This window comes from Andrena cerasifolii, chromosome 5 (assembly GCF_050908995.1).
Source record: "Andrena cerasifolii isolate SP2316 chromosome 5, iyAndCera1_principal, whole genome shotgun sequence".
Classification (NCBI taxonomy): domain Eukaryota; kingdom Metazoa; phylum Arthropoda; class Insecta; order Hymenoptera; family Andrenidae; genus Andrena; species Andrena cerasifolii.
In genome coordinates this window covers 13143514-13167871 of record NC_135122.1, presented here as the reverse complement: position 1 = coordinate 13167871, position 24358 = coordinate 13143514, and the positions used below count along the sequence as shown (strand labels likewise).

Sequence of the window (24358 nt, the reverse complement as noted above, 5' to 3'; positions counted from 1 at the left end):
ATCACAATCTCCTGTGATCAGAGAAGATCAGATCTAAATATGACCCGGCTTTTTCGATCCTCACATGCATCTACATAAATGTTTAGTAATAAATATAACAGCGGCTCGATTATTACAAATTTTTCAAGTGCACGGTTTTAAAAGTGGCACGCCTAAATAACTCATGCAGATAACTCGTGTTACAAGCAGTTCCCGCTGCTGATTAGTGGCGAGGGGATCGAATGTTAATTAATGAAGTTGATACCAGCGACACGACGTTGATCTACGTTCAGTGAACGTCGTTCACTGATTTTTCTCCACATTTCCTGCGAAACAGTGTTGCCTAACCTAAAGAGGTGTTGAGTAACATGGCTAATTGGATCATCATGACACCGCGGTAGTATTCAAATTTCAGCATTTCTCTTAGACATATTGTTCGAAGTAAATCATATCAAATAGAAGAAACTTGTCTAAAAGGTGTTTGACGTGCGAGGCTTTCGCGTGAATTTCGGATGTTCGGCGTAATTATGCTATAATGTTGACGATGTCTGTTTCAGTCTCGAACGAGGCCTGAAAATAGCAAGTCAAATAGACAACAGTAAATTTCGCTTGCTCATAAATCGCATCTGTCAAACACTTCAGTCCAATGTTGACACAAAAATATTCAGCGAAGAAGAGGAGGAGAAGTTACTGGTGTCCCTGGACTTGAGTAAAGATGATTTAGTTTTGTTCCTAGATGCTTTGATAACCATGTACAAGCAAGCCGCATGTAACGCTATAAAGCCGCAGTCCATGGAAAGCACTTTAAAGGACACTTTCAAAACCGACGACGACAAAGTCCAAATATTTCTCCACGCATGGGTGACCTATGGTAAAGGGATAATCGATAACTTTAGACAACAATCTATATTCCCTGTTCAGGTATGTTATAAGCTCCGAATAAGAGCAGTTCTATGAAATGTAAGCGACGTATCCTCGACATATCTGTTCCAGGTGAAAGATATCGATTGGTCTTTAAATGTTCAAGTTGCATCCTCCACTATTAAGAAAAATGTACATCCAGTAGCCTTACTGCAATTAAATTTGATGGGGGAACAGCGATCTAAGCTGACAGCTGAGTTTGATAAAAAGGAGCTAACTGACCTGTATCAGAATTTAGAAAAGATACAGTCGCAATTAGATGCTCTCAAGTAACCATGAAGTAGGTATTACTAGTTATAATTATCATAGGCTGTTCTGTATTATTAGAAAAAATATATTTTCTGACTTTTCATATTTATTACAATATTGTGTGCAGCTCCTAGTGTCTTCAAATCAAGAAACCATCATGCTTAAGTTACAAACGTCATATATATGTTTATTTAATTACAATTAATTTTTATATATAATTAGAAGCAAAGTGGAAGCAGCTCTCTCTCTTATATTCGTATAGTATCGTATACTTTCGACGATTTTCTGTGTTTCTCGACCCGCTCGCAGAAATGCGGACTTCTATTGGGTAGAACATTGTCAATGTTCATACCACAATGATGGTCTTGCTCAGGAACCTGTAAGTCCGTTTTTATCGAGTTCACCGAATATCGTTCGCTATTTAGTCGCGAATTTTGTTTCTTTTCCGTAGGAGATATGGTTTCTAGGATCCTTGGTGATTTCTTGACAAACAGGCGCGCCTTGCAAACCACCAAAACTACTACACTAATCATTAGGAACAAAATCACAGCCGTCAATGCGCCCACTATCCATCCCAACTTCTCATCTGTAACATCGAAGCAGGGATACAAATGCAAAAGCAAACACTAATTTTTCGACAGTATTGATCAGCGACGTATAAAAATACGCACCGCCTAGGTTATTCAACAGCACAAGAGACGCGCTCCCCAATTCTTCGTTACCATTGCTAGCGGTCAACTTGCACACCCACTGCCCCAAGTCTGATTGGTCCGGCTTGAATTCCAATGTGCATATCCCGGTACCGTAGTTCATCTTTATGTTATACCTAAGAAAAACCGAGTAACACGAAGAGATACTGAATGGTTTCCGAGTCTCGTCGATCCTGCTGGAGAAATTGCGAGTTACCTTCCCGTGCCGCTCAAGTTCTGATAAATATGGATCTTCGGCCCATGGATCCACTGGCACTGCACTTCCGGCAGCACAGTTTCCACTTTGCACGCGAGCGTGACCATTCGATGGGGCGTAGCCCACAGTGCCAAGGTCACTGGTTCTAAAAATCATGAATGATCAAGCTTCTTCGCTACGTCGTTCCGTCTCTGCCATCCCCGATCACCGAAAGCGTTGATGCCTCTTCTCCTGGTGCAAACTCCTCGATGGGGCAACACAGATCCATGCGTGGGTGCAAACAGGGTGCTCGAATTGTGCTGAGAAGCCATAGTCGCGTGACGAATTCTCTGTTACGAGACGATTAAAGACGGGTGTGTGGAATTGCGTTGATGTGTGTTCACAAGTGCGTACATGTGACGATTCGTTAGTATCGAAGGCGATGGTAATGAGAAAGGCGGCAGTGACGTTTTTCGTATTACCATTTATTCAAAGAAATCGTTTACAATGCGGGAGGGTGGTGCTCGGTCGCGCAAGAGACGCGGGGATCCACACCCTCCAGCCAGCGAATTCTCGAATTGCTCGCTTTGGAAACTTAACAGTTATTCAATGGCACACGAAGATATCGATTAAATTCCGAACGAGGCGTTCTACGCTTGATTATTGCACGCATCCCATCTCGAGCTCCCTCCAGGTGGACCTGTCGTTGATCGTCGATCGATTGGGTCGCGACCGAAAGTGTCTTTTCGCGGAACTCACGGGGGGATCGCGCGGTGCCTTGCGTAATCGCTACGATCCGCATCGAACGCGGCTAATGTTTTACGGCAACGTTCGCGTATCTTCCGAATCGAGGGTGAACATTCCGGACGAGCAGCTTAACAGTAAAAATTGCCTACTTAGCGTTAACTTTAGCATGTAGTTGGATATAATGAGTATATAATAAGTGCGTAATATTCTAGAATCCTGCTTTATTATGGACTATCGCGCAGCCGTTCGGGATCTTCCCGATCGGGCCGTACCATAAGCTTTCTCCTTTCGTTAACCAGACTAACGATTATTAGCACACAGGAGTCTCTTAGTGGGCCTACTTCACTTAACAAATAAATATCCTTAATCTTAACGTTAAAGTTCCGTAGCGTAGTCTTTTAAATAATTACTAGCTAACGCGCCTCGAAATCTAGCGTTACGTATTATGAACAGCGCGAACGCTTCTGCTTCGTCCCTTGCAGCCCAGGCGACAAGGAAAATTGCTCTGCCGCTCGTGAAAACGCCCGGTGGACTGGGTGCCGTCGCTTTGAAAAAAGAAACCCCGAATGTTGACGCGGGAGCGTGCCCGTCGACGTTCACTATCATTCGATTCGCCCAAAGGAGCACAGCGCGACGGGGAGCTTTTCTCAAAGCACAGCACGGAACGCCTTTCCCTGTCAACGGTGGCTATCGACAATAAATAATACGAGGAATGACAAGAAACGCAGCCAGTGATAGGTTTTGCGTAGCTAACGCGGCTACTAACTATGCTAAATGCGAAATCATTTGAGCGTAGGCCTGCCGTTGAGCATATAAATAAGAAAGGGTGAATGACATTGAGTGATAGATGTTATTTAACGAAAGGTGCGCTCTTGAAGCGTGCCGTCGCGGAGCGTAGCCACGAGGAAAATACGCTCCTATTGCTTTGTATAGAGAGTGCAGAACCACAGACACGTACGCTCGAGAAATAACAAAGAAGTTAATTGTACAGATGAAATAATCGTTATTGATGGAGCGATCTTTGCCGGTACACGTTATTCAACGTTCCTTCTAACGCTCTATCTGATTTACAAGTAAAGCGGACTGTGTTATTAATTCGTCATTAGTCGCCAGGCTTCGTAGGACCCGTCGAGGCGTAACGATCTAATAAATCTCAGCGACGATCTATCGAGGAAACGAACAATAACGGATGCGGCAAAGCAACGATAAATTAAGGGGATCTAACGCTAATAAATGCAAATACGATTGAATGGTAGGCGCTCGCGTGGTAATGTGCGCTAGAGTAAAGATGGGATCTCGATTCTTTCTAAACATAGCGGATTCTTTGCGTCAGAAGATTCGTCGTGTTAGAGACCGAAACGAAACGCCTAATTGATGTCGGTGTTCCTAAACGAGGTGTCAGTAGTATAATAAATAATATTGAAAAGAAGGGAACTCCTCGCAACGTCTCCTTCTCCGACGATGTACGCTTAAGTTGATGATCGATTCTCAAGAGATAGCGTTGTGCGTATATTATAACAAGAGTCACACAAGGATGTACACATCGATATGAAAGTTTAAACGGCATGCAGATTCCATCACCACAGCGATGCCATCACCCACAACAGTCTTCGAGGAACCTAGACGCGATCAGCTCCGAGCCTACAGTATCAAGATCCGTGATGGATCGTCAGTACATAGTTTCACCCTTGGCTTCTTACCGCGCCCTGCTAACTTCGATCGTGCACCGTAAGACTCGCGGTACACGCGACTATATCGATCACAAACACTAACTTTCGTCGCACGATACATCATGTATACGTTGCATTGGATGAGTCACTTAACGCCAGAATTCGAAGCATTTTATGAAACACGAGTGCCAGAGGAAGTGGTGCCGGAACGTTACCATCAGACCTTTCATCCAGAAACGCGGTGGACTTTTAATTTCTCCGAGGATATGTTACAAAACCACCGTCATTATATAAACAACGCTCGAAGATACGAATCTCTATACCGTCACAGCAATTGTAAACATTACGATCCTTCGACGGATAAATCTCGCCAACAATTGTTGAACGTGTTTCAATTTATTCCACGACCTTCGACGAAGAATGTAGCGATTCTGTCTGAAGAGAAACGCGAACCAACGGGACGCTTCCTCGCTGTAAGGAAGCTTGGAGAATTGAGAGATAAATTAAGGACGATAAGTTTCCCTCGGCGACCATTCCCTGCAGCACCAACAGTTTGCAGGCTGGCTCGAAGTCCTGCAGTCAAGCGACTCATCGCATTAACAATGCACATACACAACATACGCTTATGCTACGCGCTCGGTAGGATCTATGGTCGATCGTCGACTACGAGCATAGTCCCCGAAGCCCTCGGAAGAGGTGCTTGGCGGTGTCGCAGGCCACGTCGGCCACAGATCCGTGGGTCGATGATCGCGATCGAATGATACAATACACTTAACACCCTCACCGTGGAAGGAATGTCACGAATCCGTTTCAGGATTCGATGATACCTGGCTCCAGGAGGCTGAGCTTCGCGGGCGGCGCGTCTGTGTAGTTCTGCTTGCCGCGTATCCTTGCGCCACAGGTCCACAGGCCTTCCTGCTCGGCGAGCGCGTGGGTCAGCCTCAAGCTGCAGTCCCTGGCCTCGCTTCCGGTAGGTGGGAACTGCTTCACCACCACGGTGGTGTTGGAGTTCACCGGCGTCAGGGACCATCGGCACTGCTCAACGGCCGAGGAGGTCACGCAGCGAAGGAGAGCCGGGCCGCCGGATGATATCTGGATGTCCTGCGAGAGCTCCGAGAACTTGACCTCGTCTGCGAATTGTTTGCAAGAGAAACAGGGAATTGATCGTCGCTGATAATCAGTGCTGTTTCTTCGTTTAATCAACTCGATTAATCGCTGATAAAATTGGGATACGGGTGACTCACGCCCTTCGCCGCCGGGAAAAGCGGTTCTTCCTGTTAAACGCGCCTCATAACTCGCGGCGGTTAATGGAAGTAAGTTGTCGTAAACAGGAAATGGCACCAGATACCACAATCGACGCTCCTGCCTTTTTAAGTGGAGAGGACAAGGGCGCTCCAAGGCCAGGATATCTCTGCCTTAATATAATATTAATGGGGCGCCGAAGATTAAGGAAAGAACCAAACTCAGAGTTACTCCAGTGGCCCGTTTCAAGTAACTCTTTTTCATGGCGAATTATCAATATTTACGATTGAATCGTGAGCACGCGCATTTCGTCGAATCCCCATCTCGCAATTACCCGAGGTTTCAGTAACTCTGTACACCCTATAGCTTCGTTTCGGTCTCGATTGCTTTGCCGAGTGAGCCGCACGGATCAGAATGTACGAAAGGAAAGGTACCTTGTTCGAAGACGGTGAGCTTGGCGTAGGGAGAGGGCAGCACCGTGTTGAGGGAGCTGATCGACACCTGGCAGGCCCACTGACCCTGATTTTCGGCGTACACGCGCGTCAGAGTGAGGGAACAATCTCTGCCAAGGTCGCCGTTGCTCGGAAATTCCTGAACAACCACCTCTGGATCGTTCCCGTGGAGCGGCTTCCAGGTCCACGTACATTTCTCCACGCGGCTGCTCGTTATGCATTTCAACGTGGCCTCGCTGCCGATCGGCGCGGAAGTGTCCGTCGGTGTTTCAACGAAGCTGACTTTGGCTGGAACAGTCGAGCGGCACAAATTGACCGATTAAAGGCACCCATCGGGCAGGCGAATTCGCGCGAGCGATCGTGCGTCGCCTGCTAAAGCTTTGCCGCGGTCAGTTTTTAGACACCTCGGTTCGCTCGATCGGCAAACTGCTTTTCAATCGATACCCGGAGAGATTCGTGCGTCGCACCGTGCTCCTCTTCGCGGCAGATAAACGGATTCTTGTAATTACCTGTCGGCAAAAGGCTGACAGTGGCAGAGGGGGCCTCGTGAAGAATTCCGTCTGGCGATAACCGGACGCCGCACGTCCACAGCCCTTCCTCCTCGTACAAGATATTCTTGAACCGCACCGAGCAGTCGTGATCGGCGTCTTTGTTCGGGTCGAACTTCTTCACCAGCAGAGGCTCCTGGCTGGAGTTCGTGGCCCGCCAGGACCACTCGCACTGCACCACTGGCTTGTTCACCAGGCACCTGAGGAGCACCGACTCGCCAGGCGCTACTTGGATCCCTCTGGACAATTGCACGAACTCCACTAAACGAGGCAAAAATTAGAAAATGGGACGTGATCAAGAGGTTTGGCTGGATGCTACGTTTCCTAGGAATTGCAGTGAATTTCATCGAGGACCTTACAGCAACAGAGGTGCAGCTCCATCTTTACCAACTTCCAGTGAATTAGAAAAAACTGTTTATAAAATTATTGCTCTGTCTTGACATCAAAGAGAGAACACTAATTGAAAAATATATACTTTCACAGAATAAGTAGCAGTTATTGAGTTCATAAGTTTCTATTCCTATTCTTGACGAATTTTTCGAATCTGCAACATTCGCGTTGCGCAAAACAGTAATGGGTGCAAACGTGCACCAAACGATGTAGAATTTCTTTGAAATAAAAAAAATGGAGCTTGCTCTTACTGCGAGGTCTTCAATCGCACTTTCCCTCACCTTCTGATACGAGAAGTCGAATAGGATTGGACTGCGTGAACGAGGAGTTTGGGTCGATCCTCGCGCCGCAGGTCCAGTATCCTTCTTGTTCCGGCAGCACGTTCTTGAACTTGTTGCTGCAGTCGGCGCTGTCGTTGCCGAAAGCTGGGAATCGTTTCACCTCGATGTTCCACGGCTGCGATTGGTTGAGCTGTCGCCAGGACCATTGGCACTCACGGACGGGTGACTTCAGCTGGCAGGTTATTTGCGACGAGGATCCTGCTGGTACCTCCACCACGCTGTCGAGTTTTGCGAACGCGACCAGGAGACCTAGAGGCACGCGCGTAGTGTGTACGTGTGACTTTTATGGCTGACACTGGTGTAGAGTTTCATGGGAAGAGCAGCGAGGCAAGGTTCTCTTAGCGATTCAATATTTCCCGCGAGTTTTCTATGGTCCTTGAGGATTTAGATGGCATTCCCTCATGGTACGTTCTCTCTCTTAAATCACGGGGATAACCGAGGATCTATCTGCTCACGAATTTCTACGATATTTGATCGCGAATGAGGGGGGTAGGAGAGACAATGAGCATTCCATACCCTGACTCTCATTAACGATGCTCAGCTTAGCAGGCTCGGTACTGGTGAAAGGATCATTCGTGGAAGCTCTCGCGGCGCAGCTCCAGTATCCGGTGTGCTCGTGCTTCATACTCGAGAATCTTACGGAACAGTCGTTGCTATTGTTCCCGAAGGCAGGAAATTGTCGTACGGGCAACGGATTAGTAGTCGGCGTGGTTGTCGTCTGAATCACCGAGATCGTAGTGGCTACAAATTGCAAACACTGATAAATACGCAGCGCACCAGTGCCGCAGAAAATATCAAATCTGAATGGCAATTCGATCGTTCGATATCACAATGGTGAAACCACTGTCGCGTTACCAGAATTCTCTCGCAGTAATTCCACGAGAAAAACGTGCTGAAAGGAATTCATTGAATCTATCTTTGCTATAAGATCAGAGGTCAGATAATGTCGATCTAAAGTGGATCACTGCTCGTCGATCATCCTGGCATTTAGACCCCCTCGAAAGGAAAACGATCCTTCCACTACAGAAATAGAAGCCGACTTTTGACACGCGAGTTTTAATAATAGAACGATCGAGGTATAGATGACTAACTGGTGGAACTGGCTGGGCTTTCGCTGATGTCCGGAAGTGGCAGGTGAACCGGTGGCAAAGGCTGCCAGGACCATTGGCACTCGGCCACAGGATTGGCGGCTCTGCACGCCAGAAGCACCGACGAGCCGAGTTCCGTTTCCGTGTGCACTGGAACGTCCGCGAATATCACTGGGATGGGTGGTGCCTTCGTTCCTGGCAGGATGTCGTCCATCGAATGGCCCTGAATCTCAGGATCGACGGCCACCGTCGAGCTGCTGCCGACAGCTTTCGTTGTAGTGGTGTCATCGAGGTCCTCGGCCACGGGCAAGCCTGTTAACATAGATCAGGATAGACACGTTATAGGGACGGTTGAAAGCTAGGCGCGTCAAGCTTTTCTAGACTTCATATCGCGTTTAATAGTATAGAATACAATATCGGGTACACAGAAATTACAAGACACCTGCTACAAGTGTCGCTCGAACCGCGCGAAATCTGTTTAAGCAGTGATGCAAGCCGTCGCTTCGCAGCCAGTCGAGCATGCTCGGGGATTCCAGGAGCGTTTGGAATTCCACAGGTACCCATAATGCGATCACGTCCCACTAAATTGCCAACTGGTCGCCCATAAAGACGGCGTTTCCGAGATATCTCTAAATTGAAGAAATCAGAGGATTGAAATGCGCGGAGCGTGCAACGAGGCCACTTGGAACGTCCCCTCCGGCCCCTTCGCTTTCGGCGCTATCGCTCGGAAGGAAGTTCCAGCGTATATTTAGCTAGGCTGATAACGGAGGACAGTTTATCACAGCTTAAAAAAGGGACCGGGATGAAAATCTAGCAGGCTCCGTGGCGCGACCGACCGCACGGTGATCCGAAGGAACTCAGCTGAACATATATGTAGGACACATCGGGCAGGAAGCTACGACAGTCACGTAGACAATCGCCTTCCGTCGCGCGTCTGTCACCATGTGCAAATAGAACCAGGGACGGATCGATGATGAAGTATTCGTGGAAAAGGGGCAACCGCGCGAAATTTGCGAGCCCCGCTAGACCTTCGCTCTCCTACGATCTAGCTCACCCTCAATCCCCTTCATCACCGCCAACAGCCGATTTCGAATCCAGAATATGCTTCGACACATCTTCAGCCACCTACAATTCTTTGCGCAACGCGAAGCAATCGATGCAAAGTGTATCACGCCCCGTTGCACGATTCTAATTAATCCGTTTCCTAGACAAGAAGCTCGGGATCCAACGATTTCAACGAGCCCTGGTCCTAGCGATCAGGTAGAGGCGTCTCTTTCGCCGTTAATTGCCCGGAGAGTCGGCCGTTTCTTCCACGAACGGGACCGAAGATCGCGGTGAAGTTTCTCTGAATGGAAAGACCGACCGTGTACACGGGTTCCGATGCTTTCTACGTGGCCGGTGTGTAATATGTGCCCATCGAACTTGGTCCTTGGTATTGCCTCGTAACGTTCGCCATCCGCCCGCAGCGGCGTGCCCGTCCTCAAGACGAGCAAAGTGGTCGCTGACACTGGAAGGTCGTTTCCACTTTACATTGACATACTCATCGCCTCGTGATTTTACGACGATACGTGCTGCCCAGCCGCGCGGGGTACATAATTCTAATTTAGCCACGGTTGCATCGTCGCGCACACTTTGTCGTCCTCAAATCTCGGTGCTAAAATCTAGATGCCCGAGTCGCGCGTTTTCGCGAAGGTTTTCTTCGGTAGCAAGGAACGAGTAGAACGTTACTAGAAGTCGAGGAGCAGGTACCGTGGCGGAGTGTGTGGAATTCTTTCGCATAGATTGCCAAGAGAATCGTCCGTTAAGAAACTTCCTCGTTCCGTATTTCTTTCAGGTATTTAATGCCATTTTCCTAGCGACTCGCAATACTGGACAGAAGCGTGACACGACTGCGCCTGGCATTCTTCGTCGTTTGACTTCATGGCAGTGAACCGTGAGAATCATTGCATAAGGTGGTGTCGTGTGTGCAGGTGTTACCATCTGATATATTAATCGACCCCTACGCAGTACGCCTCGAAGGAACTCTGTTGCGTGTATTTTTTCAATCTGTCCGAATGATTTTGATCTTTTTCCAATGTACACGAGAAAACCAGGGATAGCTGGCAGAACGCTCTGTTAGAATATCCCTCGGAGACAGGCCAGCCGGAAAGCTGAAGGGGAAAAGTGGGAGAAACGACGATTAATGACAATCACGCAGAATCTAAGTCGTGTCACAGTCATTCAGGCAGCTCAAGGCCGCCGTTTACTTTCATGTACTTTCTTACTTTCTTCGCCGTGTCCTTGATTCACCACCACGTAATTTTCAACCGATGCCCGACACGATTCGTCGGCGTTTCCCGTTAATTTCTTTGCAAGTTACGCAAAAAGGCACTTCGAAATTGCCTGCACAATGTTCAACAACTTCCCTCGGTTCCTGAACTTTTCAATCAATCTAGGCATTCAGAGCAAAAATGGACTAACCCACATTTTTTGCGAAATTGAGTTAGTAGCAATAATGTATTCCAAGTGGCTCTATTAAGGGGGGATTGTGCCTTGTTCTGGCGAAAAATAGATAATTCTTTGTGAATTTTTTGCACAAAAATAATTCGACAAATTAATTTGAGGTTCGGCAGGCTGTTCTATTGTATCTTGAACTATTGTTCTGAATTTTTGTGTGACAGTGAAAAAAAAACACGGCAGACACAGAGAGAGCGTTGACAAATAATCAGTAAGGATTATCCGAAATACATAAAGGAAGAGGTTCTTAAACAATATGAATGTGGCTATGGGTGGTAGTAGATGCATTAAGAAAGATAAAAAAATGTTAAAATGGCAGCCTTTTGAAGAAGATGAAGCGCCCTGATTTGAATCTGAGAAAGGTTTTGCCTGAAAATCCGGAAAACTCCTTTAAATAAAAAAGGAACGGTAACAGATACAGTAATAAATCTACTGCCATCCATAGCCACATTCATATAGTTTAAGAATCTCTTTTCCTATTTGTGTTTCGAATCACCCTTACAGTACTTTTCGTCAACGCCAGGGCTACCCGATTATTTTCCAACGCTCTCTCTGTACCTGCCATGTTTTTCTCTCACTGTCACACAAAAATTCAGAACAATAGTTCTAGATACAATAGAACAGCCTGCCAAACCTCAAATTAATTTGTCGAACCGTTTTTGTACAAAAAATTCACAAAGAATTACCTATTTTTCATCCCAACAAGGCACAATCCCCCATCATATAAACTATGAAAAAAGAATTTCTTTTCAATATGGGTTAGTCAGTTTTTGCTCTCAATGCCTCAGTCATTCCCCGATGCGTCATCAATCATCACGCCAATCTCCAGAGTATTATATCCCAGAACGAAACCCTGCAAAGTCCCCGGAGTAACTCGACACGTTCCGAAATCTCTTCCTTCTGTTCGCGCAGCATCTTGGAGCTTTTCACGTAGCGTCTCCTCTAAGGAGGAATCTCCCGATCGGGACCAGCATTTCTCCGCCAGGTATGCGCGCGCGACGGCCGTCCTTTCTTTCGTCGATCACTCGTCTAACGGGCGATCAGCCGCAGGTGGTCCCCGTTTAATTAAAACCACGGCATTTCGAGTATTCGACCCAGGGCCGGCCACATCCCGGATGTATCTTCGCAGGCTTCTTCGCCGTGACTAATTCCACAACAATGGAATCCCATCCCGAGATTATCGACCGTAAGGCAAGGCCAGCCGTTTCTCGTCGCAGGAGGAACGAAGCGAGAGCAAAGGATTCAGAGAAAAAGGAGGATCGGCACCGCGCCGGGAAGGATTTCGTTCCGTAATTAAGAACGAGCCGCCGATACGCGAGCGCTCGTCCGGTTGCTCGCTCGCTCGCTGGCGTCCACGGTCGTTAACCCGCCATGTCTCGCGGAGGACAATTAGAGACACTGGCCGATTTCTTTTCCCACGTAGAGACGTTGTGAAATTTCAAAATGCGTCGACTGGGCGTTGCCTTTTCGACTCGGGCACGGAAGAGGCCTCTAGATCCGCTCGATTTTCGCTCGAGCGACATTCAAGCGATTCGTGACGAGAAATGGATGTTGGAGACTGCTTGGAGGATACCGAGGGTGTATTTCTCTGTTAGTAACATGCGGGGGTGTATGGGGAGGGCTTACAAATCTCTATTCTCTCGAAATCATATCACCTGGGGGACATTGAGAACTTCTCCACCTGAACTTCTTCGCTTCTTTAGCGCCAAGTACCTTTGGTAGGGTGGATGCACCGTTTGTGGCCACTTTAAGGTACTGTACCAGTTTTGGCTACTTCATAAAAAATATAATATTTTTCCGCGCAAGCGATAAATGTAACCTTATATTTCTGGCGATATACTAAACGAAATATTTATCATGTGAAATTCTCCACAAAATAATGATCTGCAAGCCATTTAAAAATGAGATAATTAAGCACATGGCCAAAAACAGTGCAACGGCCACAAACGGTACATCCACCCTATCTATCTAATTAAAAGCATGCATTGTGTGGAATAAAAGTGCGCATGTAATCATTAGGGTGGCCCTTATTTATTCGTGTCGAAATTTTGTTTTCGTATTTCTTTGCTCTCGCCCCCTAGAACGGTTCCATTTCATAAAAAAAATAGGCATCGAAAAAGTTTATTGCAATCAGATAACAAGAAAGGGTAGTACGCCACGCCGTAGAGATGGTACGCGCGTAGTGTGGACTTCTCTACGTTAGTTTTGATTTAGTTTAACTTAATACATTTGAGTCGACCGTGTAAGCTCGAATGGTTGTATATTTTTGTAAACTATGGGGGTTTCCTGTTTGTAATAAATAATAATACTAATAATTCAAACGGTATTATCTAGAAAATGGTTGGCAGCAGGAAAAAATGATGTATATAGTAATTTTAGAAAATTGACTGCTCTTTAAATATTACTTGAACAAAATTTCGATAGGGCTTACCGTTTTTGAGAAATTCTTTAAATACAAAAAATTGACGAATACTGAACTTTACGGCTTATTTCCTTCCCGTTGTCCGTTCGCAATAATCTTTTTCAGGGACTATTTTTTTACGAAATGGAATCATACTAGGGGGTGGGAGCAAAAGAAATCGCACGTTGAACATAAGGGCCACCGTAATGTAACGTATGGTACTGTGAAACGTTACTTCTTACAACGCCACGAATTTCAGTCGCTCGTTTCGTTGATTAGTAGTGGAAGAAATTGACGCAGGCCCGTATTGTCTGCTGAACTGACTCACTGCTTCTTTTTAGACGTAGCGTCCGCGACGTGTCTTATCTGTGCGGGCAATTCCACGCAGAAAGGTGAAATAACGCCGCTATGCAAACAGCGGCTCGCTATCGCGGGGAAATGAGCGGAACGCGCGTTCGCAACTCTTTTGCGTTCTAGCTAGCGACGGTGACGTCAGCCTCGTTTTCGAGAAAGATTTTCTCTTCCTGCTGGGATTTATCACCGGTGACTAGGGGGAGGCATCTTTCGAGGAACCGATCCGTACGGTTAGGCTTCCCGGAAAGGTTTCGGCCTCATTCCCGAATGGGTACCTTAGCAATGGAAGAGGAAAGTCTCCTGGAATGCTGTGGAAACGAGGAACACTTACAGCAATACGATAATCGAACGACGGATCAAATGGAGCTCCTGTTGCGGTGTCTGAATCACTTTTTCTACAGAAATCAATTCATACCTGTTCTCCATCTGTCGTTTCTCTGAGCCGACTCTACTATTTGCATCCAACGACGAAGTTTCTCAAGGAATATTGCAAAACCAGCTTAGCGAGCCTACATGCCCGACTCGTTAGTTAACGTTCCATCGCAGCTCGGTCAATCGATCCACGACGATCCCATCCATCGATGGACGCTATCCTTGGCCAGAACGAACCCCGGAAATCCATCGAATATCCGTGTATCCGTTCTCAGAATCGACATTCGCCCAAGAGAAGGTACTTAAAAGCAAACTCTTCTTCCAGCGCGGAGTTCTTTGTGCTCTCTTGCTTTTAAAAGCTGCATAACGGTCGTCAAGGCGCAGGTTCTTGCGATGGAAATTCCAAAACCGTGCGAGAAGCGTTCTCGCTGGTCTGGCGAACAGGAGAAGGATAAATAGAGCGAACCGAGAATTCACGTCTGACGCAGAGAATCTCGCGACGGTGTCAAGGATACGCGAGTATGAGCGTCCTTTGCTCGCAGGACTCATTATCGTGGGTGTTGTATCACGCTCCGACGTTTTTTTTTCGACGATCACGCGCTGCACGCGATGCGTTTCGCTCGTGAGAAACGCGTTCCCGCGTGGCTCGAGCCGAGGAGCATTCGCAAGGCGGCGCGTTTATAAAGATGACGGAGTCTGCAACCGTGTCCTTCCTGTTATTAAAAAGAGGAGGCGTTCGTCGCGGCAAGACTAGTGAAACAGGAAAATTTGTAAGCACTTTCTGAAGGGACTTTCTCGTCCCACATTCCCACAATCTTAATATATAAAGCAGAAAGCTTTTATATGTTTGTGCGTTTGCCTGTCGCCTGAACACTTTCGAACGATAAACTCCTGGATCACGAAACGAGCCTCAGCTTATTATGCCCGACTAATCCAGATGAATGTGACCATTTTCACAAAAAAAAAAAACTAAAAAAGGAATTTTATTTTATAAAATCAGAATATAAATTTCGGGCGAAGCCGAGTAGTAAAGCTGGTGCCAGAATATTCAGAAATATGAATTTAATCCCACAAAATGTGCACGTGGGAAATAGAATACACATGCCCGATTTGCAGGGAATTAACGTTAAATATTTAAAACGAAGTGGACTTGGAGACGAGACTATAGCACCTACCTATCCATGGAAGATATAAAATTCAGCGGGTTGGATCGTAACGAAGGAGCCTACGGATAGTTCCCATGCAGGTTCCTACCCTTCCCCACGTGTTTGCATTCCAGAGCGATGTTTCACTAAATGCACGCATTGCATCGAGTTTAACCACCCTCCGCAGAAGAACCAGTTCTTTCGGGCCGCGAGCACGCCGCTCCCTGGCTCTGTCATGCCGCGAATACTTTACGAGAAGGCGTCGAAAGAGGGTCGACAAAAATTCCATCCCGCCGAAACCCGGCGCACGCAGCCTCTGGGGTTTGGAGTCTATCAGCGTTCCAGGATCCACGTCGATCGTGATAATTGCCGTTCCAGTCCACACCGAGCTGCTTCAGATTCGAGATTTTCGACCATCGTTGCTCCTAACGCCTTCGTTTTTCTTCATACATGTATTTCCATTCGAAGGGAACTGTATATCGAAACGATCCCAATTGGGACATCCTCGACTACACTGCGTTCCACATTAGAGCATACTCGTTTCGCGCAGAGATGCACTGTTGATTGGTAGTAAACCGGCAGGGAAAGTGCTACGACCAATCGCGTGCGTCAGATCCGTGGGAGCTGCGCAGATCGGTCGCAAATCGGCAGGGGCGTTGGTACGCTCTTATATGGAACGCAGTGTAGATCAGAGATGGGCAGCCTTTGTTTCGCAGTGGGCTAAAAGTGGAAACCTACTACTCTACGCGGGCCGCAATATTAAATGCTTAAATATAATAATAAAAAAAATTGTGATCTTTGGGGGTGCATTTGGTATTTCTCACATTGATTTATAGTAAAACGTTTTTTTAAATATGATATACTGTTTCTTAGTAATATACATATACACAGTAATAGGTATACATATATGTATAGGTACATATTATAATATAAACAGGTATACGTAGGTACCTATATTTTTTAATTAAATGAAATTAAAGAACTATTGAAATTTACACATGAAGTACCAAATAAACAATTTTCAATTTTTTTATCAATATTAAGTTAAGAAGAATGAAAAAAAATTAAATAAGCATAAAAAAATATAAAATTATACAACATTAAAAGGAGATAATTTTATCCTATTTTTTTACGCAAAATTCTTTCCGATATCTTTCACCGACCCGTTCATGTGGGCCGCAAGTCTGTGGCTGGTGGGCCAAATGCGGCCCGCGTTGCTCAACACTGGTGTAGAGGATGTCTCAGTATTTCATTGCAGGTGGTATAAAGTATAAAGTGACAATCGCGGCTGATAGCGAAAGCTCGGAGGATATTTCTGAAGAGTAAACGATTACAAATCGACATCCTCTCCTTCGGTGATTCACGGTGCATGGTCCAAGACCGTCTCGAATTCCTTACGCTCGATCGCTTCGATTTGCATCGTCCCGAGTTGCGAACGGCATTCGCGTTGCTGGACGTCTCCAAGCATCTCGGTTACCGTGCTACGTCGAAGCCCTATTAACTTATCCCTGCGAGTCCGGCGCTCTACGTGACTTTTTAACAACAGTTCTCACTTCGAAGAGACTATTAGCCGGTGCTCCTACGTTTTCTTTAATCATTCACAGGAATCGACTAGGCGATAAGGACGTCTCCATTAGGAACCGGACGGTTACGTTTCTACCGTCATTAAACTCCGCCAGAGTAGAGAAGAAGCCAGCGATGGCCGCGAAACGTGGACAGCCCGACGATTCTAGGCGATGCATCTCGTCTCGCTCTGATTCCATCCGCTCGACAACGCCTGGCGATTTCGCTGCGTCGCGTCGGCCTCGTTCGGGAAAATCGTAGCTCGTTCCACTGTTCTAACGACACTCCCGCTCCGGAGGAACGCTGTACGCGCAACTTGAATCTCCCTGCGATCGAAGAAGCATCTACGGAGACTGGAAAGCGAGCGACACGGAATTGTCTCGCGACTGGTGGACGTGGAAGGAGAGGAGAGCCCTCGAAAGGCAGATCGCCAGGGAGAATCGCCTCGGGAGCTCGTGTTTCATTGCCAAGGTGAAGATCGCAGAAGAGAACCACTTCTACGGGATTATTCTTGAAATCGAGAGAGCGATATGCTTGATGGATCGCTTTGAAAGGCGAGACTAAGTTCGCGGCGTTGAATAGATACAGGGAAAGATCGTGATAATTTAGGCCTCGGTCTAAAGCGAGCGTGTTTGCGGTAATACTTGGTAACGCAGAAAGTAAGAGGAGAGAGTAGACGAAGATAGGGAGCTATGATTGATGACTCTAAAAGCTGTTCTTCGGGTATCGTACGTGACGGTGCAAACATGACAATAATATTTATGGGTCACACGTATGGGCCCCGGGCAGCAGGATAAGCTTGTGTCTGTATTTACATATTACGTACGTAATTCTGTGGGTCAGGGAATACGTCATCTTGTTCATAACACAGGCCACTTGAGCAAACACACCGATCATGAAAAGCGAGCAGTGACTAGTGCCAATTGATTCCGATAGTGTACGGTCGGTCGTAATGCCAGCGTCACGAAAGCTAAGCGATCGCGAACTCATTAGCTCCTCCGTTACCTAGGGTGTCTTTACACAGCCTCGAGGTTTGTTCATTAAAAACGAAGAGGATTCGTTGGAAAGTTTGCGGGAAAGTGACGGAGGACTGCAAGTTTTGACAGCTAGGCAACCGCGGAAGAGTATTAGGACTATTAGGCCACAGCAGAAGCGAGTGCCCTCGCTCTAGTCATTTCGAATGCAACCTCTGTAAAGACGCTCAAAGGCTACGTGGCCCTTGTCGAGGTTAAGGCCTTCGAAGTCGTAAAAATGATGGCTCGTAGCATATTAATTAGTGGCATATCGCGACGGTGACATTACGGCACGCAGTTTCGCCGGCCCGATTCATCACGGATCGCTTCTCGCCACCTGGGAAGGTCGCTGCGACCGGCGAAATGCTTATAGACGTTCCCGGAGCGATTCAGTTATGGGTAAATTGATCTACCGAACTATCGATCGCGACGCAAGCGATGCCATTAGCTCGCGCAACCACGCGAATAAGTGGAGAGGGGAAGTGACCGAGGAACGTCCGATTGTAAAAAGTATCTTGGATCTATCACCCTCGGAGAAACCACGCGATATTCCCCAGTGGGCGACGTACCTTAAAGATCAATGATATACGAAAGCGACGTTTGATTAAAACGATTTAACGATACACGAGAAGATCTCTGCCTGCGGTCGAGGCTAATGTCAAGCTCGACGACTCGCGGTTCTTGCCGAGTTTAATTGGCAGCCTAGCTTGAGAATTATCGGTGGGCCACTTGTCCACTGTAATTCCATTGTTGCGCGATAAACGACGCGCGCGCGCGCGATACTTCGTCGTCCTCGTTCCTCACATTTTTCCTCGACGATAAATCAGCGTATCCAGTACCGTGAATGAAACGAAGCTTCGTCAAAGCTGTCTGCTTTGAAACACCAAGGTTCCACGACTTCTCTAATCCCCCCGGCGCATTCACAAAATTTCGTCGAAATCGCAGTCAAGGAATCCCCTAAATCTTGACTTAAGCGCAGCAGTTTGTCCCTTCGGAGTACAAGAATCCGCTCGCTCGTTACGCCCGATAGTAGAAGAATTTCGATTGAATTTACTCACCGTTGCACGCGGCGACGAGGCTGAGCAGGACGAGCCGGGTGACCATTTTGGTGAACGCGGAGGGCGTCATCTTCGGCACCGCATTTATCACTGTGCGTCCTTGAGAGTGGATCCAAGCCCGGTGTTCCGGAGGACCGATCGAGCGCGTCTTTACGCACGTGTACTGCCGTCCAAGCGTTTGGTCGCGTGCGATTTGTACCCGCACGACGATGACGCATGTAAGACCCCCTCCGTGACACCGCTTCACGACCGTGCAAACGTACGCTCCTCCGATGCAAGAACGGCCTCGTCTTCCACCCTGCGCGCCTTTCTTTTAAACGGCGATCCTCCGTTTCGCCCAGCGGCCTATTCCCGGCACTCCGCTCGAAGATCGGTAGTATACCCTGCGTTCAGAGCACTGTTCCCTTTCTCAGCCCCCTCGAAGGCTCCCCGATCGACTTCCGCGAGGATCCAAGCGTGCGATCCGCTTGCTTTATTCTAGACCGAAGAACGAAGGGTGCCATTAACGTGGAAGAAGAGCCTCGTCCTCTAAGCAGCGCTACGGACGGCGAAGCTGCGACCAGGAACGCGCCGGTAATGATCGCCGGTGCTGTGTCAATAACGGTAAGATCGATAAGTCGCTAAAAGTACTTGACCTTCTTGGATCACGTGGAAGGGAAGTGTGCGTATCGCGCGGGAGAAACCGGTGTGACGCGAGGCGGCCAACAAAATTTTTATCGCGCTACCTGGCCACCGCAGTTCGCTCGCCAATTTATGACGCGGTTCCGTTATTGCATCGTGACGTTGATCCGCGGCCAGTAATCGCCGAGATAACCCGCTGATTTATGGTTCCTCCGGCATTCGCGAACGGAACCGAACGGCCGCGATAGAGCGGGACTTTTGCGGCGGGCCGCGAAGCGCAGGGCGAAATAATCTCTTGATTAGCGCCTAGAATTGTCTCGTACGCGAAGGAATTGTCCCAGCGTTGCCTTGTCGCTTGCACAGAAGGGGGAATGAAAAACGGAGGCCGTGAACCGATCAATGAACGCGTGCAGTCGACGATCTATGACTACGTCAAGACTACGAGGTGAACGAACAGGCTACTGTTCGAGAGGAGAGGCTACTGTTTTACGACTAATAAATACGAAATAATAATAATAATAATAACCGCGCGAGGAAAGGCTCGCCAACGAAAGGGTGCCCGGTAGAATTTTGCCTCTCATTGCGACACCGGATAATAATCCCGTACGCCGATTATCCTGGCTGGAACGCGGGCCTCGAGGTTCTTTTGTCGAGACGATATCGCGGCGCGCCACGGCACGTTGCTCCGCGTCTGGGCCAGTTATGCTCCCAATATGTCAGAGTTACTCGAGCGCGAACCGGCATTGCTCTATTCGAATATGTGCCACGGTTTAATTACCATAGAGCAGGGTGTATCGGGGATCTCGCTAAAAGTAACGATTTACCCAGGCAACGAAGGGAGGCGAAGAAGCGCCTGTCCCCTTGAACTTTTCGCGAGCGCGGAGTCTCGAGCGGCGGGCGCCGGTGATTCATCGGCCCACGAAAACGCTGAGGAACGGGGGCGGGGAGAGCACTCCGTAACGCGAAAAGTCCCGCGTCGATTTCCCGCGCGCGGCTCGCTGCCGCTCGCCGCGAACAACACGCGTCCTACGCAAATAGAAAGGCAAAAAGTCGGCGAATATTTCGAAAGTCGGAGCGAACACAGCCGCGTCGCGGAATATATCGCTTTCCCTCCGAATAATTCGGGCTCCGTCGGATAGAGAACGAAACGCGAAAGCGTTACCTCGGGAGCGCGAACGCGACCGCGAAACAATCCTCGGCCACCTGGACCACTGCTACGTCCCTCTATCCCGAGCGTTCGCCGGATATCTAACAGCGGAGTCCTGCTTCCTGGTCGCGCACAAGGATTCTCGCGATTAACTCACTGTCACTCTCCGCGCCCCTAGGGCGTAGGATCTCTTCCGGCAGAGTGTATGCAACCGCGTCACTGTCCTCGGGATCACTCTCGAAGTCAGAGGAGCCACCGGACGATGCAACCGACACACGCCGCGGGAAACGTGGCCAAGGTGCCCTCCGGGCACACCTCTCCTACCTCTCTTTCATTCCTCTCCCTTCCCTCCCCACCCGACAACCCGAAAACCGATTCCAGTTTTCACGCGGGGATCTAGGCTCGCTGCGTGGCACGGCGTGTGACTCACCGTCGACAACGGGGCCGCGCGGGCAGCCGATGGGAAACCGCGTCGACACCGTCCAGGGAATGGAACCGGGAAATCCCCCCGTGCTCGCGAGGCGGAATGTCGCGTGCTCGATGGCGAGGACCGTGTGGCTGACTGCAACTGCAGACGATAGGACGGACGATGGTCGGCCTGGGTCGGCAGCGTTGTCGTGCCCGACGTCGGTGTCTCGGCCCTCGGCTCCGTCGTCGTGTGCGCCTTCCACTTCCTAAGCGGCAAGTGGGGGTCCAATGTTACCAGGGTACGCACCGGTGCGCCAAGGGGGCCCCTACCAGAGAGACCGCGAGAACTCGTCATCCGTAACTCCACCTTCCACCTCCCACCTGACTAGAGCCCGTCCACGGGGGGGAAATACGCTCGCTGCGGGTGCTCCCTGGGAGAATCAGGTGTATCCGGGGAATTGTCTCGATGCACCCTTTTGCTCCCGATGCAAGCGAAGCGACGGGGGGAGGGAGCATGGGAGCAGGACGAGGAGGGCCGGAGGGGGGCCAGGTTGCGTCGCCGGCTGGAATTCTGGAATGTTGCAGCGTCTGCCGTGGAGCAGGGTTTTGCGAGTGGCTCGAGCAGCGGTCATCTCGGGGAATTCGATGGCGGTGAACGGATGGCGAGATGGTGAGATGGCGGGGAACGGGAGATGAATCTTGCTCGCGGAGGAAGTAGACGACGCTGAGAATTGGGGATCATTCTTGGATCCACTTGTGGAGACTTTATTCCATCGATGGGAGGGTACGAATTGTATATTTTTGTGATAGGAAATTAGTACGTAGGTACCTACGGAGGGAGGCTCGTGTCGCGGGAACGAGAAAAGAAGATTTCCTTCGCGTTGATATCTTCGGACAGTAAAGACTACGAAAGCATCGTTCGGAGGCTATAAATTTAGGCAAACATTAAGCACGGCAGGAGTAATTGTGAATTACAGTTTGACCCAGATTGCCGTGTTGGCGGTAAAGTTTGATTTAAGCGCAGGCCTCAGCGCAAGTCGACGGAGGGTTTCCGTGATCCCAGTGCCCAGCAATTAACTGCCGTCTTTCGAGTAGGAGAATTAGTAGGAAATTCAGTTACCAACGGGCAGGGAGACGTTTACAAATGGGCGTGATAACGCTGGAACAATAGGGAGCGGCTCGAATAGTTGCAAAGTGATACGCGATGGTACCGGAACCCGCGAAACGAATAGCCCGCATAATTACACCGGCTACCTCTCTGGTCGATATTTCTATCCAGCTTATCGGCGTCATCGGACACGATGCTTTATCGCCGACTGTTCCCCGCGTACGTTACAGCGCGTCGATGACAATCGATGCGGCATACATTTTCCTCGGCGTGCAATCCGACCATGACCTCGAAATAATCGTTCCATTCCCTCGGCGCGATCCACTCCGCCACTTCGTGGTCTGAAAATCAGGGAAAAGGGTGACTAACCCCGACCTCGCCTAACTCGCAATTGGTAGGCGATCGAAGCGACTTGTACCTACTATTCCCACGGAACAGATCTAAACACTAGCTTTCCATCTATCCTCGATATTGCTGCAATCTTAAAACCGTTCGTTTCTGGGCATGTAGCTCACGTACACGTGTATCTGAATCTCCCCGGAGTTATCAAGACCTAGTATCCTAAGAAACCTACTCAACCACGTCACGAAACTTGCACAAAAATCCCAGGAGGAAAAGAAATCGAGAAAGTCGCCGAGCAGAAACCGGTACCGCGCGTTCACCGATCTAGGTTCCCAGAATCACGGATTATGAATGAAGGGACCTTATTTCCTCGCCCCCTCTCTCTTCTCTCTCTCTCTCTCGCTAGCTGCAAGATATTTCGGGGTCAAGTGAGTAATACCCGGTCGATGATTAATTCTGTTATTTCCATTGAGCAACTCCGTCACGAAGCCATGGAATCGGCGATCGCCAAGAGTGGCACGGAGTCAGCATCAGCCGAGGAAAAGAGTGGATGGCGCTTACTGTAACGTTGGGATGTTAATCGAAGGATTATACGGTCGGCGGGCTGGTATGCAGCGATGCTCGAGAGTTTTGATACGTGGCCGTTTACGTCAGATCGCTTCATCTCCGACAATCAGAAAGCAGCTGCACCTGTGCCGCGGCCATAATCACGTTATTTGCACACTCGGTGACCTTGCAGGTATCCGTATCGCTCGCGGAGCCTTGAACTTGCACGCCGCTAGAATCTCGTGCGAACTTGGCGGAGGATCGAGCCGATCTACTTGCTCCGCGGCTCCGCGAGAAGTGGCCTGCCTCGGCATTTTCGCCGTTGCTGGCGATCTTCCTATGGCTTACGTAATTCCAACAGAATATTCAGCGATAGCTTCTGATCCTCGCATTTAAATGCAGCAGAACCTCCATAATCGAGCCTACTAGGCACGCGGCTCTTGGTCCCCGTCGCGCTGGTATTAATGAGGCATTCATTTTTATAACGTTTGATCATTCCGTGTCCAGGTTCATTTATCTTTCTGTCCCTGGCTAGAACTATAATGAGAAGGCATGGAAATTGCCGACATTCGCCGATGTCCTCGCATACAAGCGCCCTTTAAGGGGTCGTGCTCAGTCAGGAGGCCGAAAGGGGTGGTCTTTGGAAATTTTTTACTCAAAAGCTATAACACATTTCTCACTACCATTCGAAACCAGATTATCTAAAATCAAAAATCAAAAAAAAATTCGTTAGTATATTAATGTATCTTCCGATTGACGGAGAGAATTTTCCGAAATATTAATTTAAAACAAAATGGCGGCTATTTAAAGTTTAAAATCAGGATATCAACTTCAAATAGCCGCCATTTTGTTTTAAATTAATATTTCGGAAAATTCTCTCCGTCAACCCGAGGATACATTAATATACTAACGAAATCTTTTTCGTTTTTTGATTTTAGATAATCTGGTTCCGAATGGCAGTGCTCACCGCAAAATCAAACTATTAAAAATGCTTCTTGGATGTTGATGTTACTTTATTATAAACGTAAATATTTTTCCACGAAAAAATTACCAAATATTCTTTAAATGTTGCTCTTTTAAGCGCAAAAAGTTCTGTAAGAATATATGCTTCCACTTTTTCAAAAAAAATTCACAAACATTCGCCTCTTTTCGGCCGCCTGTCTAGGTACAACCCCTTAAGTTCAAGCTTCCGCGAGATCGAAACGCCTCGCCTGACTATATCGAAGACGTTGCCTGTCATCGCCGGGATTTTTCTACTTCGTCGCGGCTCGC

At 48.3% G+C, this 24358-nt stretch overlaps 2 protein-coding genes across 6 annotated transcripts; one reads left to right on the top strand and one right to left on the bottom strand.

The window, feature by feature from the left end:
- Position 1: 1 nt before the first annotated feature.
- On the top strand, positions 2 to 2681 carry Vlet (COMM domain containing 10 protein valette). Of its 3 annotated transcripts, none has more exons than XR_013085387.1 (5): positions 2 to 376; positions 537 to 900; positions 973 to 1184; positions 1372 to 1528; positions 1601 to 2681. XR_013085387.1 is itself a non-coding variant. In XM_076813232.1 (3 exons), the coding sequence occupies exons 1-3, from the start codon at positions 348 to 350 to the stop codon at positions 1171 to 1173; spliced, it is 594 nt and encodes a 197-aa protein (XP_076669347.1). In that variant the 5' UTR covers positions 4 to 347; the 3' UTR covers positions 1174 to 1252. The 3 variants fall into 3 exon arrangements, 1 of the variants encoding a protein (XP_076669347.1); XR_013085386.1 differs by having other exon boundaries at positions 1277 to 1528; XM_076813232.1 differs by lacking the exons at positions 1372 to 1528; positions 1601 to 2681 and having other exon boundaries at positions 4 to 376; positions 973 to 1252.
- Positions 1236 to 21363, bottom strand: LOC143369372 (uncharacterized). 3 transcript variants are annotated; one of them, XM_076813228.1, is made up of 11 exons: positions 21007 to 21363; positions 18915 to 19391; positions 8516 to 8824; positions 7941 to 8165; positions 7365 to 7673; positions 6655 to 6954; positions 6128 to 6433; positions 5279 to 5581; positions 2056 to 2200; positions 1821 to 1975; positions 1236 to 1735 (listed from the first exon to the last, which is right to left on the bottom strand). In XM_076813228.1, the coding sequence occupies exons 2-11, from the start codon at positions 18982 to 18984 to the stop codon at positions 1398 to 1400; spliced, it is 2460 nt and encodes an 819-aa protein (XP_076669343.1). In that variant the 5' UTR covers positions 18985 to 19391; positions 21007 to 21363; the 3' UTR covers positions 1236 to 1397. The 3 variants fall into 3 exon arrangements, with proteins under 3 accessions (XP_076669343.1, XP_076669344.1, XP_076669342.1); XM_076813229.1 differs by lacking the exon at positions 21007 to 21363 and adding an exon at positions 20840 to 20854; XM_076813227.1 differs by lacking the exon at positions 21007 to 21363 and having other exon boundaries at positions 18915 to 19794.
- Between the last annotated feature and the right edge of the window lie 2995 nt (positions 21364 to 24358).

Bases quoted from the DNA above. Each gene is read 5' to 3' on its own strand.
- Vlet (XM_076813232.1), top strand. From the start codon at position 348: ATGGCTAATTGGATCATCATGACACCGCG. The intron at 377-536 runs GTAGTATTCAAA...TGTCTGTTTCAG, and splicing joins TGGATCATCATGACACCGCG to TCTCGAACGAGGCCTGAAAA. The intron at 901-972 runs GTATGTTATAAG...TATCTGTTCCAG, and splicing joins AATCTATATTCCCTGTTCAG to GTGAAAGATATCGATTGGTC.
- LOC143369372 (XM_076813228.1), bottom strand. From the start codon at position 18,984: ATGACGCCCTCCGCGTTCACCAAAATGGTCACCCGGCTCGTCCTGCTC. The intron at 8,825-18,914 runs GTGAGTAAATTC...CTATGTTAACAG, and splicing joins CCTCGTCGCCGCGTGCAACG to GCTTGCCCGTGGCCGAGGAC. The intron at 8,166-8,515 runs GTTAGTCATCTA...TGCAATTTGTAG, and splicing joins AAGCCCAGCCAGTTCCACCA to CCACTACGATCTCGGTGATT.